Raw genomic sequence first — 19,750 nt, forward strand, 5'->3', positions numbered from 1 at the left:
TTAAACAGTACTGAGATGATACGTTGTTAAATTATTAGTATCTCAACATGTACGTTTCTTTGGGTTACCACTTTCCAGCGGTTTTCTCGATGCGCCATCCAAACAATGACGGTTTTGATACACAATCCATGATCAAATAACAGTTAACATCAAGTAGTAATAACTATTCTCCAATCATACACGCGTTGAAATTTTTGTTGCTTTTTTAAAAATTTCCTCTGCGAAGAGCGACTTTTTAGAGTTTTTAGACCCCGTGGTTAATTAACTTAATTCTAAGAGGGGATGACAGCAATACGGAGATTGGTACGAGAAAATAAGGAAACCACGGACACGACTTTATAGAACGCATTTCCTATTCCCCACGAGCTAGTCCGGTTTAGGTTGTGGACCTCTACCGCGGGAGGTCTATATATAGCATTTATGTCTTCAACCAGATTAGATGGAGCTCAACCAGATAATCCATGCATGCAGCATTTAGATGGCTGAGCTCTACCGATTCTGGTTGAAGATCTAAAGAAATGCACCCGGTACAACCTCAACCGGATTAGCTGGTGGTATGGAGACTAGAAGAAGAAATGGGCTTTAGCTAATTAGGTAGAGTAGGAGTGAATGAGTCTCGTGAGTTTCGACGACCTTTGCTAGATTTGTATGCAAGTTGTAACTCAACTCAAGCGCTGAACTAGTGTGCTGTTGCAACGATCTTCGGTCATGTCGGATATTCAAGATCATTTGAACGTTCTCGTCGTTTGCGCTTCGGAGTCGGAGCTGCAAGCTGCGATAGCAGTTCTTGAGAACGGAACGAAAGGCAAGTTTGAAAACAAATACACACATCTCACTGATCTCAGCAGGCTCAACGTCAGAGTGTGTGAAGAATGGAATTCTACAGAAACGAAGGTGGGTGTGGTTGCACAAACCGAAATGGGAGGGACCGAGAGTCAAGTGTTGCTTTCCAATCTCGCCAAGTACTTCACGGCTACCGTCGTAGTGATGACGGGGATCTGCGCGGGAGAGGAGAACAGACATGGTCACGTGGAGCACGGTTGTGTGTTCATCGCCAAACGAACGACAGCAGAGATGGGAGGAAAAGTAGAAGAAGGCGGAGATTTCCAGGCTAAAGCACAATACTGTGCGCTCGACAAAGGTATCCTTGCGTCAGTCAATGAATTGGTTCACGCGGATTCTGAAATCTGGTTGAAGTACATTCCAGAGAACGCCGTTCGTCCGAGTCCTCGTTATCTTCAACAACTCATCCTAGACTTTGCGATCAAGAGTGGGCAGGACGGCATTAGCAAGAGAGAACTACTAGACCAGATGGTGTCAAAGAAATTATGCGGAATGACTACGATGAGTGATGATGAAATTCGTCTCACCTACGATGAAATTCTGGACACGATGATAAAATCGTCATCTGCTTGGGTTAGTATATCTCCAACAGCAAAATATAGTTATATTGCTACTGAAGAAGGAAATGGTTATGCATCAAATGAAGCTAGTTTTCTGCGAGTAGATAAGATCGTAGCCATTGTCGATTCCATGCTCTCGCTGCCACACAAGCATATGAACCTGAAGGCAGAGTTGAGTGCTTACAAGAAGCGCGTGACCGACAGAGAGGTGAAGGCGGTAGACATGGAAGCTTACTCTTTTATGAAACAAAGCATTGAGAGCTTTAGGAGAAAGGGGGTACCAGGCAAAGCATTTGTCATAAAAGGCATCTCTGACTATGGTTCTAATGCAAGCAAAGGAGACTATTTTCATGTGTATGCTGCTAGCACGTCTGCTGCCTTTCTAAGGCACTTGATGACAGTTAAACAACATCTTTTTGGTAAATAATTTATTTTATTATTCTGTTTGGTTATCACACGCCTTAATGTTAATTGTACTTAGCTGATGAGGAATCTCAAACAACTAAAATTCAATTTGGGCAATCTCGAGAAGGTCAGTGAACGCTATTGTAGATAGCGTAGGTGTAGTGTAAAACTGTCGATAACGAGATTGTGACACTTCCTGTAGAGTTTCCGATTAGTGTAAGGATACCTTAATTAGTCAATGCTAAAGTGTGTCAAATGTACGTAGCAGGTATTGTTGTTGACAAATCGTGGTATTCATATGTCTTGAGTCGGACTGGGACGTAGCGTGACTTCTAGAAATGGGTGGCTAAACTTCACGAAGCTACGGGGCACACCCACTTTTATTGACAAGCCCACTTTATTGACTTCTAATTGTATGATATGGTAGAGTCATTGGCAGATCAAGACTAGCTAAAGAGTGGTGTCTATACAATATACGGTTTTATTGTCACAAGTATTTACAGTCAAAAATTCTTAGAACCTTACCTACGAATAATGGGAGGCTATAGCCCGGTCAATCCCATGCCACGCTTGGCCTCTCTGTCGTCTGGTGCAATTTTTACCATGGAGTTATTATATAGAGTAAACTTAGAGATTAAGTAACGTTAACACGAGGCGTTATTAAAATTGTAAGTATATCAATGAATACAAAACATTTTATTACTATTCAATTAATTAATTAACGAATACTACTTAGTACTTGCATCAATAGATGTTTTGACGTTTAATAATATTATAATTAAAACTGTAATTTTATAATTGATTAAATGAATGTTTAGAAGGAATTGCGCAATTAGTAAATGAGGCAACGTTTAGTCGGGGGTTTGCATCACGAGAATCTCCACAACACAAAGCAAAGCGACAGCAGACAGGTTCGACAATTTATTGAATCCTTATGAGCCAATAACTATAATACGTTGCCGTTTATAGCACACTTTCCGACTGAACTAGAAAAAAGAAACTTTCCTCATATTTGCGGTCGAGACGTAATTATCACCGACTTATCGCATTATTTTTGGGAAGGAGATCAGGAAACTGAAGATAATATCAATATTAGTGATTTTCGGCTGATGGTAACAAACAATCAATGTTTATAATAGCAGCTCCATGCATGTACTTGACCACTGTTCTACTTGCTTGTAGTGCATTTGTGCACAAGGGGGAGCGGGAAAGTCATGTGTAGCAGCCAACTATGCAAGGATTTACAGAAACTCATATGAAGGAGGAGTGTTCTTTATCAACTCAAGAACAAGCGCATCCATACGACAATCTCTTCACAAATATGTAAAACTACGCTAAACATTTCTTTAATTTTGCCTCTAAAGTTGAATTTGTAATAGATCATTCGCTTAAATTGTGACAAAGACAGTGGTACAAGTCAACAATTGGAAGAAATGAATGAGCGCTTTTTAGATCTCGTCAACCAACGTGAAGGCAATGCTTTGTTGATCTACGACAGCAGTGATGATTTAAACGTTATCCAACATATTGTTCCTTCTTGCGACATGAAAGTTCACGTTATCATTACGACGAGATGCAGAGATCACGAGCTGATGAAAGAAGGCAATGTGATTCAGCTGCCAGAGTTGGATGTAAAAGCAGCCGTCGAGTGTTTCTGCTGTTGGACTGAAAAATGCAACGATGCCGGGAAGATGACAGAAAAAGAATTGGATGAGATAAGACGGATAGTGACCGATGGACAAGTGAAGCTATTGCCACTGGCCATTCGACGCGTTGCAACATTGACGAAGAAAACAGGGGTTACTTACAGAGAGATGAGAGAAAAACTGTCATTGAAGAAAGAGCACGTGCGTTATCCAGTCGATGATTTAAAAGACAAATTACATGGTTGGGGACTGCAGCATCTACAGCACAAGCTAACGAGTTCGGGTATTGCACGGATCGACCAAATATTAGCTGCCGACGTCGCCTCACTGGCCAAATCGTGCGACATTTGTACGAGCGATGAAGAGAAGCTGAAGAATATGCAGGAAAGACTGAAAGTCGACAGGAAAGCACCGATGCTTTGGGATCTCGATCTAGAGGAAGTGGCAAGAAGGTCCGAAGATGCAGAGAAAATTCTCCGTTTCACTTCTCTGATGGACACGAGCGCCATTCCTACTGATGTTCTTCGTGCCGCTGTGATGCGTGACGGAGAGTCGAGAATCGGAGGAAATGAGTTTGAAGTCTCTCTATATTTGCTGTCCGACGACTTTTCTTTGCTCACATTAAATGACGAGGAACGCACGTGTGACATTCATTCGCTCGTTCAGCAGTCTGTGGTAAGCCACATGAAGAGAAGACACAAACTGCTACCTTATCTCATTACTTTGACAAAGTGTATGCAAGACATGTTACCGAATTCTCAAGGCGCCATTCAACGCAACCTCAACAACAGCAAGTTGATTGCATTGGCTCCACACGTTTACAGCGTTTGTCATTACATCTTGGAATTGAAATGTAAACAGCAAGAATGTCTAGACCTCTTGCAGTTTTCTTGTGGGTTGGCAAAACAGTTGCACGACATTCCAGTAGCCAAGCATTTAGCAGAAGAGGGATTGAAAGTTCGTCGTCAAATCGGTACTCGCAGTATTAACGATGCCATTCGAATGAGCGGCAGTAAGTATAATTTAACATATAATTACAGTTTAGCATTTAAAAATTAATATTTTAGGTCTGATTAATGTTGGTGATGCGTACAATCTCATGAGTAGACCTGACATGGCGAAGCCATACTTTAAAGAAGCCGTGGAAGTGTTGCAAGCATTTGGCGACGTCATTTCTCTTCCTATGGTATATACTATAGGTAAGACGATATTGAAATATTGAGTTAGTAAGTTTAGGTGATGGCAATTATAGTTTTGCATCGCGAAGGCAGCTGTTTTGTAATGCGAAAAGGAAACGTCTAGTCACTCTAGTTGCCATGCAGGATTTCGTAAGCGACATGACAATGTTGACGCCAATCAGCAGGCAGAAAGTTTAAGAAAGATAATGGATTCAAAAGTGACTTGAAGTTTTTAGACTGTAAAAAGCATTGTAGATGTCATCCTAGTCTATTTGCTATCAACGATACGTTATACACAGCGTTGAATCAGAGTAATGTCACTCACGTTTGTGTTAAACGGCTTTGCTTGTTTAGCTAATTATTGTGATCAGTCAGGAGTCGTAGAGAGCTCGTAGTAGCCAGCGCCTTACGTTACACATTCTAAATTTTATTTTTTTACAGAGTCTAGACAAAACGTTAGTTTTCCTCCGTGTCAAACGGTTAGTGATGGTGCCATAAAATTTAATTTAGGTCATGACAACAATTAATTAAAGTGAAAAGTTGTTTACAGTTTGTAGTTACTTTTTCGATGTCAGCAACATTCACCTTATACCAAGTAGTTATATATAATACAAATATATATAATTAATTGTTGTTGTACTCGTAAAGGTAAGGTTTCATATTGTTTACCATTTCTATCTGCAGTAAAAATAATCTTTGCACGATTAACGTAAGAACGACGCAGTTAGGAAAGTGCCAATGTTACAAGTTATAGTAAGGATAGTTGTATTTCTGTAAGTAACACGAAGTAGGTCACACTACAAATTTAACTGCAAATAAAATAGATATTAACTTGCAGAAACATTTGCAAGCAAGGCCGACAGCTCTTCTCCCGTTGTATTATTTATCTGCGTTATTTATGTTATTGTTGTGATACTGTTGTATTTGTATCTGATGTCGCCACATTCTTGTTACAGCTCTCAACCGTTTAGCATCTTGCTACATGCAAATGAAAAACTTTGAAGATGCCGAGCGCCTGATGAAGAAAGTGTTTGACTTGCAAAGACAACGGGGAGAAGGCGATGCGAGCATTTCAACTGGTATGCGTTCGTCTCGTCTGCTAGATTTAGATCTCTTACTAATTTAAAGTACACACAACAATTTGCTGCATGATTAATTGATAAACTAATAAGTTGTTGGTCGAATAAAAATCGGCACCTCAATTTTAATGTTACATCGTTATGATAACTTCCATAAACTAATATGCTTTCTACGTCAAATGTATACAGCACAACTCTCCTCTACAAAATGTGATTTACAATAAGGCCAGACTAATCAAATTTTTTATACTCGTATTTCCCCAATTAGTTTTAACCTTGACTGACTAACAATAATATTTCAATTGCTCAAGCGCAGTGGTATTTGTAAAATGAGTTTTTGCAGACTTACAATGAGTACTTGTTGATGACTCCGCAAATTCAAATTAACAGTACATGTGATACATCGACTCTTTCCTCGTTCCGCTCGACATCAGCATCATTTTTTCGTGTCCATTCTCTAGTTGACGTCTGTAAGTAGCGTAATGACAACTACACAAAATGTTACACTCATTTTTAGATTTCATTTCGCTCGGTTGGTCCGGTTTTCATGTCTAAATATCCGAGTATCAAAAATTTTAGATGCTCATATATAGTATGGATGTTTTCGTCTGCAGCCAGCAGTTCTCACAGTCGTATTTCAAATCTTGTGTGTAATTCCCTAGCAAACATTATTTATTTAAGTCTTTTAACGGATTTCTTTGAGTATCTATTTTGGATGGGAATCCATCCTCGATTTTTGCATCTAATCCAACTTATCCAAGCTAGACATGAGGTTTCAGATAAAGGACGTTTTCGGGCAGCTTGTTCAAGGCAAAGATGTGGAGCGGCTTCAAAATGTCCAGTCGGTGGTGCCGCATTCCGGCGCCCGATAGCACGCAGACGAAATTTTAGTGTGTAGTGAGTTTGTGAGACGAAATCTCACTTTCTCGGTTTGTATTGGTCTTTGTAAAGCAAGCTTTGTTGTTTCTTGGGTCTTGTCTATAAATTAAACTATTTTCCGTCGAGAATAGTAGAGTATTGAAGAATAAAAATCTGAAGAAATGTTGGTATCAACATGGCAACACAGTTTAACAAGCTACCATTACTACACTGGCATCTACGTTGCAAGAAACATACCATTTTAGCAATATGTGTGTGTGTGTGTGTGTGTGTGTGTGTGTGTGTGTGTGTGTGTGTGTGTGTGTGTGTGTACATATAAAATCATTAGGGAAACAGTCGACTGCTTACCGACAATTCTTGTAAAAACGAAAGTTCATATTTATAGTCTTGTGGCGGGATCAGGATTTTGCTTATTAATTAAACCAGTAACGTCTGGTTTTGACGCTTTGGGTTGCCACGCGTAAATTGAAAAGGTGTCTGCATTGAAATTTAGGAATCAGTAAGACAGGTTATACAAGAGTTGAATTGAGCAGAGTAATAAGACAGTTTGCCTACAGTTCAGTATTGTCCGACGTTGAAAGCCAAAGATCACATTGACAAATTTGAATGTTTCTCGCATATGTAATCCATACTTGAGAAAATACCAATAAAATTGGAGAAACACATGCAGCAGCCTAAGCTTGAACAGCCACTAAAGAAATTCTGATAGAAATGGGATTGCTGTAGGTTGGGAGAGATAAAAAGTGATATACCCAACTTAATTATAATATCTATCCACAGTCGTAATGGTATTCACTAGAATATACTCGCTCTGTGCAACCGTAAGCCCTGTTAAAAGATTTTGTTATAATTTTTATGGCTGAGAATAGAATTTGCTGTTTACACGAACATTGAAATGGGCGTAACGGTAGATAGAAAAGGCGTGAACTATAGTTTTTTATTTACAAAGTTTTACGAAAACAGTGTGTATGCATGACAAGTGGAAGAAATTGACAAAAAATTTATTACATTAGTAAATGTACTTTACGACTTCAATCATTACTAAATGACGAGCTTAAAATAATCCAATTTAAGAATGATGCATTATTTATGGAAGATGAAAACAATAGTATAACTGGACATGAGACAGAAAAACATATAGAGCGCGGGCCTGTTCCTCGGAAACCTTCATATTCCGGACGCGAGTTCTCAGTTATTCGATTTCGAACGCAGTCTCTACCACATCATAAATGTAGGTATCCAAGTTGTAATTGAGCACATCACAAGAGAGCATTGTACCTCTTTTCTGCCTAGAGTGAGATTGAAAACAGTGCAGAGCCTTGCATACCCCGTTCATCGGACAAACACATCGTTCACCGGACAGTAGCGTCTAAATTGCACACACGCATCCTTCAGCCTAGTTACTTATATATTGCTAATCAACAACTCTTTACCTACAAATCGTGTTGTTACCCTGCATGTCAGTCAAGATCTGTTTGAGTTACAGTCGGTCAAACGCCCGTGGTAACGGCCCCATTCGTCGGACACCCATTTTCTTGCCTTCCTACCTTGTCAGCAACAGTTCTACGTTTCAAATAACTGCAGTTGATTAAATTCAGCTATCTGAAACGCCGCAGAACGCAGAACACTTGCCTAGAGTGCTTGATGGCAATTCTGAGTCATTTCTCCTACAACCACGCCCCCACTAGGACGTGTGAGATCTGTCGCTTAAACGAACTAGCCGTTCAACAAAGAAGACAGCAATCGAAACCGATGACAGGGTAGGATTGAAGTGCTAAAACGCTCTTTTACCCTTTGCAAAGAACGTCGATCGCTGCGTAGCGCGCGTTGACAAGGACTTGACGTTATCTAATTCAGCTGTATCTAGGAGAAGCAGGGGTGAAGGTTCTAGCCGCTCTGATAATAAACAAAGTTCCTGCATTCGGTACAGCTGGTTGTACCAACGATGACGTGCTGCACTTCGTAACGGTGCAAGGTCAGGCAATGGTAGATATCAAACTGAGATAGAAACACCTGCACACGTCCTATTCAGAGCCAAGCAACAATTTAGGGGCCTTGAAAGGAAAGCACGGGCTGTTCCTGTACGAGTTGGGAGAATGTGCTCACCGCAAAGCTCGAACATGGATGACGCGAATCGTCTGTTACATCCAGTGCATCAAGCCTGTGCAGTTGTGCTGCAAGACACTCAGAAGTTCAAATTCTTACGCTGGGAAGACTAGACAGTACCGGAGGGCCAGTAGATGCCAACAGAGTGAGTTTGTCAGCAGAGAAAATTCAGCAGTTTCCGCTATTATCAGTTGCTGAGTCAACTAGAGGTCAAACGAATTGGGGGCCGTACGATATTTCCTTCCAACTCTCTCTCTCTCTCATGACATTATTACCTGCAGACTGCTGCTGCAAAGAAAAAGACTGTCCGACGAAAGGGGCGTTACCTCGACTCAATGAGCGTGCGCTGTCTCTCCTGGAGAGTAGCAAACGGAGACAGTGATAGTGTTGTTGTGTTAGCTAGTCAGCTATAAACCTATCTCAGGTGCGAAGTTGCAGAATTGCCTTTGTGTTTTCATGGGAGGTCGTGTCCGGTGAATAATGGTGTCCGATGAACGAGGTCGTAGAGAATGATCACGTTTACCGTCCTAGCATAACCGTTTCAAGCCTTTGGACGTCCCGCGTCTGGAATCGCAGTCTTTACTAATCCTTCTTACTGTGGGCTTTATCAAAGCTCAGTATTACTTCGTTTACTTCTTGCACGGCTGTCCCATGATTGATGGTGTCCGATAACAGGGGCGTCGCTCTATAGGGTACTGTACGTACAATATGGACTTCTATCATTTACTCGAGCAACTGAGAACTGAGAACTACGTATGTATTACTAACGATGTTTAGTGTTCGAAATTTCTGATTTGAAGACATGAAGAAAAGGAATATATCGATGTTAATTATCTGTAATCTACCAAGCAAGAATTAATTGAGAGCAAAGTTTGATAACAAGACTTTATCACAAAGATGTTGAAATTTATAATATTAGACATGATGACAATGACAAGAGGTAAAAAGAAGGCAAATATGATAATTATTCAATAGCCTAGGTTAAAATGAAAGAATCTAGATTAAATTACTTTACACAGAATTCAATGTTATAATTGTGTTGTAGGTCTAAATAACCTTGCCAACACATATAAAGAAGGGCGGAAATACGACCAGGCGATAAAGACATACGAAGAGTCGCTCGAGTTGAGAAGGCGATGCGATAACGAGAATCTAGTGGGAATTTCTACGAGTACGTATATAGAAAGATGCAGCGATTTTTGCTTTCCTAACTGTACAGGTTGGAATATTTGAAAGATGGAAATTATAAGTCAATGTTTTCTATTTTAGCTCTCATGAATCTTGGTTACTGCTACAGTTATATCGGAAAACTTGAGAAAAGTTTGACTTTACTGGAGGAGGCAGTCGCAATCAGCCGATCATGCTACTCATCTTCTCATCCCTCCTTGGCACTTGGTAAGAAATCTTGAGTCATAAAAGATATAAATACATATTTATTAATATTATCATGTTTAACTAGCTATATCTCACCTTTCCAATACGTACGCTTTACTTGACCGAAAAGATGAAGCTTGGAAATTGGCAAGAGAAGCGTTGGATATTGCAAGCGTATCATTACCGTCATCACATTCTCTATTGGCCATGTGTGAGTACAGTAGCCTAGACTTTCTCTCTATCGTAATGATCTCTAGACCGCGCTTACTCACCCAACCTCACGTCATTATTTTCGATGCTAAATCTATTGCTTTGACGTGCAGCTCTCTCGTTACGTTTTCAAATTTGTGACGATAATCTTGAGAATGTGTCTATTCAACGTACGATAACAATTTTAGTGAAACATTGTGACAAAATGAATAACCGTTACCGTATTCTATTATATACAATTGAGTTTTAAAGAGACATGCAAAAAGCGAGATATAACGAGAAACTCCTGTATTTGTTAGAAGTCTTATCAATGTCAGCTGCTTACAACGTGATGTGTTACAGATATGAACGGAGTCGGTCATTGTTGTTTGTCGCGAGGAGACTCCGACAAAGCCATAGTTTGGCATGAGAAATCTCACCAATTGCTGCAACAACTACCTTCTTCACGTACACGAGACGTTCTCTTTGCAAAAAGTTAGTATTGCACATCGCTTCATGTTATATCCACACTGCATGCCACTTACTTATCAAGATCCTAAATGCATCGACAGGGCAAGTACATCAGATGGTCTGTACTAATTGGTCGGCAACGTTAGGGCAACAATTTTATTCTATCTCATAATTTGTTGCTTGCAAAGTAAGTTAGCTTTCACAACAAATATAGATATCTAAATCGTTTTCAGAATAACATCAATTTATTGTCAGTAAGGATAATAAAATGGATCAAACGCTTGCATAGGAAGGACAAGATCTTGAATGAAAGACTTGTTGCATGATCTCTTCATTCACGGACGTACACGGAGTTAATAAAATTTTTATTTACAAGCAAGGTGTGCCATTAAAAAACTGCTAAACAATTAATCGTGTTACATAGAGGAACTCGTGGTCTGAAGTGTCTGGAGTAATCAGAAATATTATTAGAACTATTATAAGAAAAATTACTAGAAATGTGAGAAAATAAATAGTTTATAACGTGTTTTATTAGAACTAATTATTTCCTCATATTGCTACAAAAGATAAATACTAAAGTTGAATTAAGCAAACGAAATGCACAAATTTGGAGTGTGTGAGGTGCTTGTGCGTGAATATGCGCGCGTGTTTGTGTGTGTGTGTGTGTGTGTGTGTGTGTGTGTGTGTGTGTGTGTGTGTGTGTGTGTGTGTGTTGTGTATGTGTTTGTCTGTCTGTGTGTCTGCGTCTTTGTGTGTCTCTGTGTGTCTTTGTGTGTTTTTGTGTGTCTCTGTGTGTATCGCGGATATGGCATAGCAGCGCGGCTTCCAGAGTACGTTGTGCTCTGTCGATGTTTGTCTTTGTCCGGTCTCTTCTAACTCTAACCACCTATAGGATGCGCAGATACGATCAGTGAGGTGTTTTAGGTACAAAAGGGGCACTACAGGGGAGGCAAGTCTTGATCGTGAGTCCCGGACGTCGGTTTGATAGCGTCACCTACACCAACCCTCTTCTGTACAACTTGCATCCTTCTCAATTGGTATCTCATTGTGCATATAGAACAACGGTGATGGTTCGGAGGTCTAAGCAATAATTTTTAATTGACATTGGTGTATATAGTGAGCGTCGATGGCTGAATTTATTTACCATGGCTGATGAAGACAGGATCATGGATGGCTAGTGTAGACGAGTACATAGATGCCTCATGAGAGATGTAGCGTAAATAGCTGAGAAAGACGAGAAGATGGCTGGATAGTGAATTAAGACGAGAGTGTGAATGACTGACGAGGTGTGCAACGTGGCAAGAAATGAGACAGGAGAAACCTGAAGTTTATTTCGAACGTTTCATCTATTGATATTGAGCTTTAGACTTTTCGGCCTTCGTTTCCTAGTATATGGGAATGACGTGGTCTCTGATGCGGCAGCTCTTCATATGGAGCGGCATGACCACATACCTGGTAGCTCTAGACAGTAGTGTGTGTGTGTGTGTGTGTGTGTGTGTGTGTGTGTGTGTGTGCGTGCGCGCGCACGTGTTTGTGCAAACATGGTTTGTCTTAACAAAAACGTTGAAAGTTGGTTTTAGTCACGTAGCAATTAATTGAATTTCAAAATTTTATGCAGAGAGCATTCTGCGGACTAAATATCAAGGTGCAGCCATTCAACGACGTGTAATAGTAAATAAATGCATATGATAACGGACTTGCGGTTACCAGCGGTTCAAGTGCTCGGGTAGTTAGCTAATTAGAGAGGCCATGAGGTTTAGTAGATATGAGCGCTACTAATCGATATGTGGTGTTAGTACTTGAAACAATTCATGAAAGATGAAAATAGATTTGCAGAAGAGAGTATGGGTAAGTAGACGGGGTTGTAATTATTCTATTAAAGAGCTACATGAGGTTTTCCAATGTAGTAAACCTGCACGTAAAGCTTAAGGATAATGTTGAGATAATTAGATAAAAGAATATAGATTATATTAATATACACTAAATTAAATGTTATGGTTGTTTTTATAGCGCTACATGACCTTGCTTCCGCATACAAAAGAGACGAGAAATACGAAAAGGCGATAAAGACATACGAAGAGTCGCTAGAGTTGCAAAGGCGATGTGATGACGGCAATCTAGAAGGAACGTCTGCGAGTACGTACACGAAAAGATGTAGCTCATATTACTTTCTTAATTGTACATGTTGGCATATTTGAAATATAGAAATTATAAGTCAATGTTTTCTATTTAGTTCTCATCAATCTTGGTTACTGCTACAGAGATATCGGAAAACTTGAGAAAAGTTTGAGTTTAATAGAGGAGGCAGTCGCAATCAGCCGATCATGCTACTCATCTTCTCACCCCTCCTTGGCACTTGGTAAGAAATCGTAAGTCATAAAAGATATAAATACATATTTATTAATATTATCATGTTTAACTAGCTATATCTCACCTTTCCGATGCGTACGATTTACTTGACAGAAAAGATGAAGCTTGGAAATTGGCAAGAGAAGCTTTGGATATTGCAAGAGTATCATTACCGTCATCACATTCTCAATTGGCCGTGTGTGAGACAGTAGTCCAGATTTTGTATTTATCGTAATGATCTGTAGACCGCGATCACTCCCCCAACATCGCGTGATAATTGTTGGAGCTAAGTCGATTGCTTTGACGTGAAGCTGTCTCGTTATGTTTCCAGCTCTGCGACGATAATCTTGAGAATGTGTCTAGCCAACTGACGATAACAATTTTACTGAAACATTGCGACAACCGTTACAGTATTCTATTGCATACAATTGAGTTTTAAGAGACATGCAGAAAGCGTGAAACAAACAAATTTACCTACAATCATTATGATATAACGAGAGTCTCCCGTATTTTGTTAGAAGTCTTATCAATTTCAGCTGCTTACAACGTGATGTGTTACAGATATGAACGGAGTCGGTTGCTGTTGCCTATCGCGAGGAGACTCCAAAGAAGCCATAGTGTGGTATGAGAAATCTTACCAAATGCTGCAACAACCATCTTCTTCACCTAGACGAGTCGACATCTTTTCCTCAAGTTAGTATTGCATATCATTTCATGTTAATATCCACACTGCATGCCACTTTTTTCAACATCCTAAATGCATCGTTCTGATAAGTATATCAGATGGTGAGTAGTAATTGGTCTGTAATTTTAGTGCGACAATTCTACTCTATCTCATAATTTTTTGCTTGTTGCTTGCCAACTAAGTTAGCTTTGACGCCAAATTTCGTTAACTAAATCATTTTTAGAATAGATTGTCAACAAGGACAATAATATGCATCAAACGCAGGCATTTGGATGACAAGATGTAAAATTTTGCATGATCTCTTCATGCGCGGACGTACGGAGTTAGTAAAATTTAGATTTAAAAGCAACTTGTACTATTGAGAAAATGTTAGTAAATAATCGTGGTGCATAGAGTAACCCGTTGTCTGAAGTGTCTAGAGTAATCAAAAATATTATTAGAACTCTTATAATGAAACGTGGTTAGAAATGTAAGGAACTAAATTGTTTATAACCTGTTTTATAAAAATAGTGATTTTCACATATTGCTACAAAAAAAATAGCAAAGTTGTTGTAAACAAAACGAAATGCATAAATTCGGACTGTGTGAGGTGCTTGTGTGTGTGTGTGTGTGTGTGTGTGTGTGTGTGTGTGTGTGTGTGTGTGTGTGTGTGTCTGTGTGTTTGCGTGTGTGTGTCTGTGTGTGTGTGTGTCTGTGTGTGTGTGTGTGTGTCTGTGTGTGTGTGTGTGTCTGTGTGTGTGTCTGTGTGTGTGTGTCTGTGTGTGTGTCTGTGTGTGTGTCTGTGTGTGTGTGTCTGTGTGTTTGTGTGTGTCTGTGTGTCTGTGTGTAAACACGTTTTGTCTTAACAAACAACGTTGAAAGTCAGCTGTAGTCATATTGCAATTAATTCAATTTAAAATATTTATGCAGACAATATTTACCGGACTAAAAATCAAGGAGCAGACATTCAACGAAATGTAATAGTAAATAAATTCATGTGATAGCAGACTTGCTGTTACCTGTAGGTGAAGTGCTCGGTTGTTATTAACTAGAGAAGATGTACAGTTTTAGTAGATATGAATGCTGATATTCGATATATGGCGTTAGTTCCTAAAAAATTCATGTAATAGGGAAATAGACTTCCAAAAAAAGGAGGAGAAAGTAGACGAGGTTGTAATTATTCTATTAAGATCTACATGATGTTTTCCAATGTAGGAAACCTGCACGTAAAGCTTGATTAAGAATAACGTTGAAATAATTAGCTAGAATATTCTAGATTATATTACTTTGCACAAAATTCAATGTTATGGTCGTGTTTTTAGCGCTAAATGGCCTTGCTGGCGCATATCGAACAGAGGGAAAATACAACGAGGCAAGAAAGACATATGAAGAGTCGCTCGACTTGAAAAGGCGACGCGATGATGGGAGTCCAGTGGGAATGTCGACGAGTACGTACATGGAGAGTTGTAGCTCTTGTTGCTTTCCTAATTATTGTACATGTTGAGATATTTGGAAGATGGAAATTATAAGTCAATATTTTCTATTTTAGCTCTCATCAACCTTGGTTCCTGCTACAGAGAGAGCGGAAAACTTGAGAAAAGTTTGAGTTTAATGGAAGAGGGAGTCGCAATCAGTCGATCATACTATTCATCTTCTCATCCCTCTTTGGCACTTGGTAAGAAATAGTGAGTCGTAAAAGATAGAAATACATATTTGGCGATCGAAGCGAGCCTCTCCCTCTTGTCATGCAATTGACGTCGAGATATATTATATTTATATCTATATATATAAAGCAGAGATGTCTGTCTGTCTGTCTGTCTGTCTGTCTGTCTGTCTGTCTGTCTGTCTGTCTGTGTGTCCGTCTGTAAAAACGTTTCTCAGAAAGGGCGAGTCTGATCTCAGCCGAATTTGGCTCACACACGCCAAATTCATTGTTGTCAAAAGTGAGATTGTGGTCGTCTTTCTGACTTCTCCCACGACGACGCGATTTCCTGCCGATCGCACTCGCTTCCGCTCGCGCGCGAATATCTCTGGAACGGCGCATCGTATCTCCACCGAATTTAGACTGCCCGTTCCTGACGTCGGACGGTAGGCGCCGATCGTGTCGTTTCTTGCCGAAACCAGCGCGAAGAGCAAGATTCGAATTCATTCAGCGCATCCGGGACATCGCAACTAAGATTGCACGTGACGTGTCCACAGATCTATCTTTACATTACAGTATCTTGCCCGTACAAAGGACGGGCCATGTGAGCTTGTATTTTATAAGCTCACATGGCCCGTCCTTTGCACGGACAAGATACTGTAGTGTAAAGATAGGTCTGTGGACACGTCACGCGCAATCTTAGTTGCGAGGTCCCAGATGTGCTAAATGAATTTGAATCTTGCTGTTCGCGCTTGTTTCGGCAAGAAACGACACCATCTGCGCCTACCGTCTGATGTCAGGAACGGGCAGTCTAAATTCAGTGGAGATACAATGCGCTGTTTCAGAGATATTCGCGCGCGAGCGGAAGCGAGTGCGATCGGCAGGAAATCGCGTCGTCGTGAGAGAAGTCAGGAAGACGAAAACATCTCACTTTGGACTCGAATGAATTCGACATGCGCGAGCCAAATTTGGCTGAGATCAGACTAGCCGTTTTTGAGAAACGCTCCAACAGACGGACACACAGACGGAAAGACAGACAGACACCTCTGCTTTATATATATAGATATGTATACGTCAGCACTTTTCACATGGGTTTACGGCAAAACGAAGAGACGGATCGACAAAACAAAAATGCCAGATAAATTCAATTTTGACTCCGCAACATATGCACAAAAATTGAATCATGGGTCCTCTTTCGAGGGATCGTCTCAATTTTATTATCTTAGCGAGAAGAGTGAACTGACTCTCGATCTCGCTTTCTTACGCACTAAGAAAGAAATAAGACCGACGCGTGACAAAGCGAATGGAAAGGAAAAGCTACAAGAGAAGAAAAGTCTGTTTTCTGAGTTTCCGCGCGTTACTTTGACAGACATTGTTGCAACGCAATCATTGTGTTGCTACGCAATCATTGTGTTGCTACGCAATCATTGTGTTGCTACGCAATCATTGTGTTGCTACGCAATCATTGTGTTGCTACGCAACCATTGCTATGCGACTACGCTACCATTGGCGGCGACTGGCTAAGTAAACGAGTGAGACGATTGAAGCGTGAACGAAGTATTGAAGACAACGAGAAGAAGAGCAACTGAAAGTCTGTTTTCCGAGTGTTGTCCGAGTTCCCTTGTTTGCTTGACAGGAAATATTGCTACGTAACCATTGCTAAATTAGTAAATGCGAATTAAAAGTAAAGTAAAAACATCATAGCTCGCCTAACACAATGCTAACCGAGCATTTACTAGTTATTAATGCTATCATGTTTACCTAGCTATATCTCAACTGTCCTATACGTACGATTTACTTGACCGAGGAGATGAAGCTTGGAAATTGGCAAGAGAAGCGTTGGATATTGCAAGCGTATCATTACCGTCATCACATTCTCAATTGGCCATGTGTAAGTACAGTAGCCTAGACTTTCTCTCTATCGTAATGATCTATACCGCGCTCACTCACCCAGCATCACGTGATCATTTTGGATGCTAATATAGACCGGTTGCACTCACATGAGCTAAACTAACCACCCCTGCGCTTGGAAGACAGCCGGAACATTTTCGATAGGTTAGAGGCCTTCCTTCTCGGTTATCGCAACAGATTGTTAGATTCCGACAGTTGATGTTGCTAAAACGCTAAATTGTAGTACGATGATGGTCGACACCTTTAAAAATTTTCCCTCAGCGAATTGTCCGAGAACGTCGACTTGTGGCCGCAGCGACAACAGGCCGGATAAAAAATTTTCTCTGAAATTAAACTTCTTTGAAATCGGAATTTTGTATATTGCTGCCAGTTCTTCCTGAAGACAGTGCTACGGCTTCTTTAGTCTGTCAACATCTTCAGACGACAATTATAACTAAAAGATCTGTATACATGGTATAGAGCTCTCATGCTACATCGTCATCAGTTTCAATGTCATCTGTAATTTCGCTTACACATGCACTTTAATCAAGTGGAGGAACGGTCTCGTCGTCTTCTTCTCTCTTTGCATCCCTTTGCAAGTTTGCTGTAATCGTTCGTGCCGTTCTGTCGTCAATGAATGGCTTGACGAATATCACAGTTTTTTTACTAGGAACCTAATCCGGATTCCATACGTCTTTCGTTGAACAAGGTTTTACGCTTACGAAGTGATTGCATCAGACGCGTTTGTACTTCAAACTGATCTGTTTCAGGTCTTTTCTCTTGATAGCAGTGATCCACGCCCCTCGCGCCGTTCCGTCAGTTTTCGAAGTTTCTCGCCTTTGACCGTCACAATCCCTGGCAAACAAACGAAACTAATGTTTTTGTCACGACCGGCACAGCTGCCGCAACCCACATCAGCACAGAAGTTTTCATTGCGATATTAAAGTCACGAGTGTCCTCCAGCACGTGCGCACGTGAGTAGGTTCACGCCTAGTGCAACCGGTCTATTGTTTTGACGTGCAGCTGTCACGTTAGGTTTTCAACTTGATGACCATAATCTTGAGAATGTGTCTATCCAACTGACGATATCAATTTTACTAAAACAATGCTATAAAATGAATATACAATTGCGTTCTAGAGAGAGACAGCAGAAGGCGTGAAATACTGTAGAGTTTAATGCACGTCTTATTTTGTTTTCTTTCTCAATTTCCACTCAACATTTCGCCTTGTGTTCTAAAGGGAGCGGAGCACTCACATGTTGGGGGCGGAGCATCGGAGTCTAGGGAACTATGCGAGTCTATTGTCTGCTTCAGAGTATCTATATACGGCTCCAGCGTGCTTACAAATGACGGTTGTGCTCACAGTTGGAGGTGCCTGAGCCACTTAGCTCTTCTGGCATTGTTGTCCCTGCTCTATACTAGAATGTTATAAGATAGGAAGATGAAGACGTTCCACTGACAGACTATGTTCAGTTATACACTATATCGCTCATTTATTTTTCTATCACGTATACTAAAATTCCACTAAAATCTATTTACAATCATTGTGGTATCTAGCGAGAGTCTACTATATACATTGTGCTAGAATTAGTCTACTGTATACATTGTGTTAGAATTTTATTAATCGCAGTTCCAACTTACCATGTTACAGATATGAACAATTTGGGAAACTGTTGTCGATCACGAGGAAACTACGATGAAGCCATCTCGTGGCATGAGAAAGCTAGGCAATTGCTGCAACAGCAACCTCAATCACATCGACGAGACAAAAACATTGTTACAAGTTAGTTTACATTTTCTTCTCAACGTGAAGTTGCATTGCTACAAATCGATTTAATTAATTAACAATTAGATTTGTATTACTTGTCTCTCGACCATGACGAGAATGGATGTTATGAAGAAGCTATAAAGTTGTGTTTGGAAGAAATAGAAATGCAACAGGAAAGCCATTTTCCAAATCCTCTTAATATCGCATTTGGCAAGTTAATTCATTATCAATCCTCGTCACATCAGATAGTTGTAATGTAAATGTGTGTAGATATGATAAGGTTAGGTTGGTGTGAAATGAAGGCCGCAAGACATGAAGCGTCTATAACCCATTTGCAATCTTCTTTGTCAGTTTTGCAAGACACACTACCTACTAGTCATCACACCGCAGATTGTGCGTTGATCTGTTTTCGTCGTTCGTTTCTGTGTCGATCTGATTGTATGTGTGCAGGTCACTTTTACCTTGCTACGTCGTTTTTTGCTATGAAAAAATTGTTCCAATCAAGTCTGCATGTAGGGAAGTGTCTTGAGATACGAAAGACGATCTTTCCAGTTGGTCACAGCAAAATAGAGAAAGGTGAGAAACATGTCATACATTCATTCTCTAGTAACCGATCACTCTTTCCTACTATTTTACTTCTATAGCCGAGTGTCTCAAACAAGAAATTAAGGGATGAACGGGAGCGTATCTCAAGCTGCAGCCAGAAAT

At 40.2% G+C, this 19,750-nt stretch overlaps 1 protein-coding gene and 1 long non-coding RNA gene across 2 annotated transcripts; both read left to right on the forward strand.

Moving 5' to 3' along the window:
• Positions 1-12,785: 12,785 nt before the first annotated feature.
• On the forward strand, positions 12,786-13,311 carry LOC134198077 (uncharacterized). Its single transcript, XR_009972763.1, has 3 exons — positions 12,786-12,866; positions 12,964-13,089; positions 13,154-13,311. It is a non-coding gene; the product is annotated as an uncharacterized LOC134198077 (long non-coding RNA).
• A 331-nt stretch (positions 13,312-13,642) lies between these two features.
• On the forward strand, positions 13,643-19,337 carry LOC134176290 (kinesin light chain-like). The gene is made up of 7 exons (XM_062642965.1): positions 13,643-13,772; positions 15,066-15,191; positions 15,293-15,418; positions 17,151-17,276; positions 18,926-19,057; positions 19,127-19,256; positions 19,313-19,337. Exons 1-7 carry the CDS (start codon positions 13,643-13,645, stop codon positions 19,335-19,337), a joined length of 795 nt encoding a protein of 264 aa, XP_062498949.1.
• Positions 19,338-19,750: the final 413 nt, after the last annotated feature.

Source organism: Corticium candelabrum, chromosome 2 (assembly GCF_963422355.1).
Source record: "Corticium candelabrum chromosome 2, ooCorCand1.1, whole genome shotgun sequence".
In the NCBI taxonomy this organism is placed as follows: Eukaryota; Metazoa; Porifera; class Homoscleromorpha; order Homosclerophorida; family Plakinidae; genus Corticium; species Corticium candelabrum.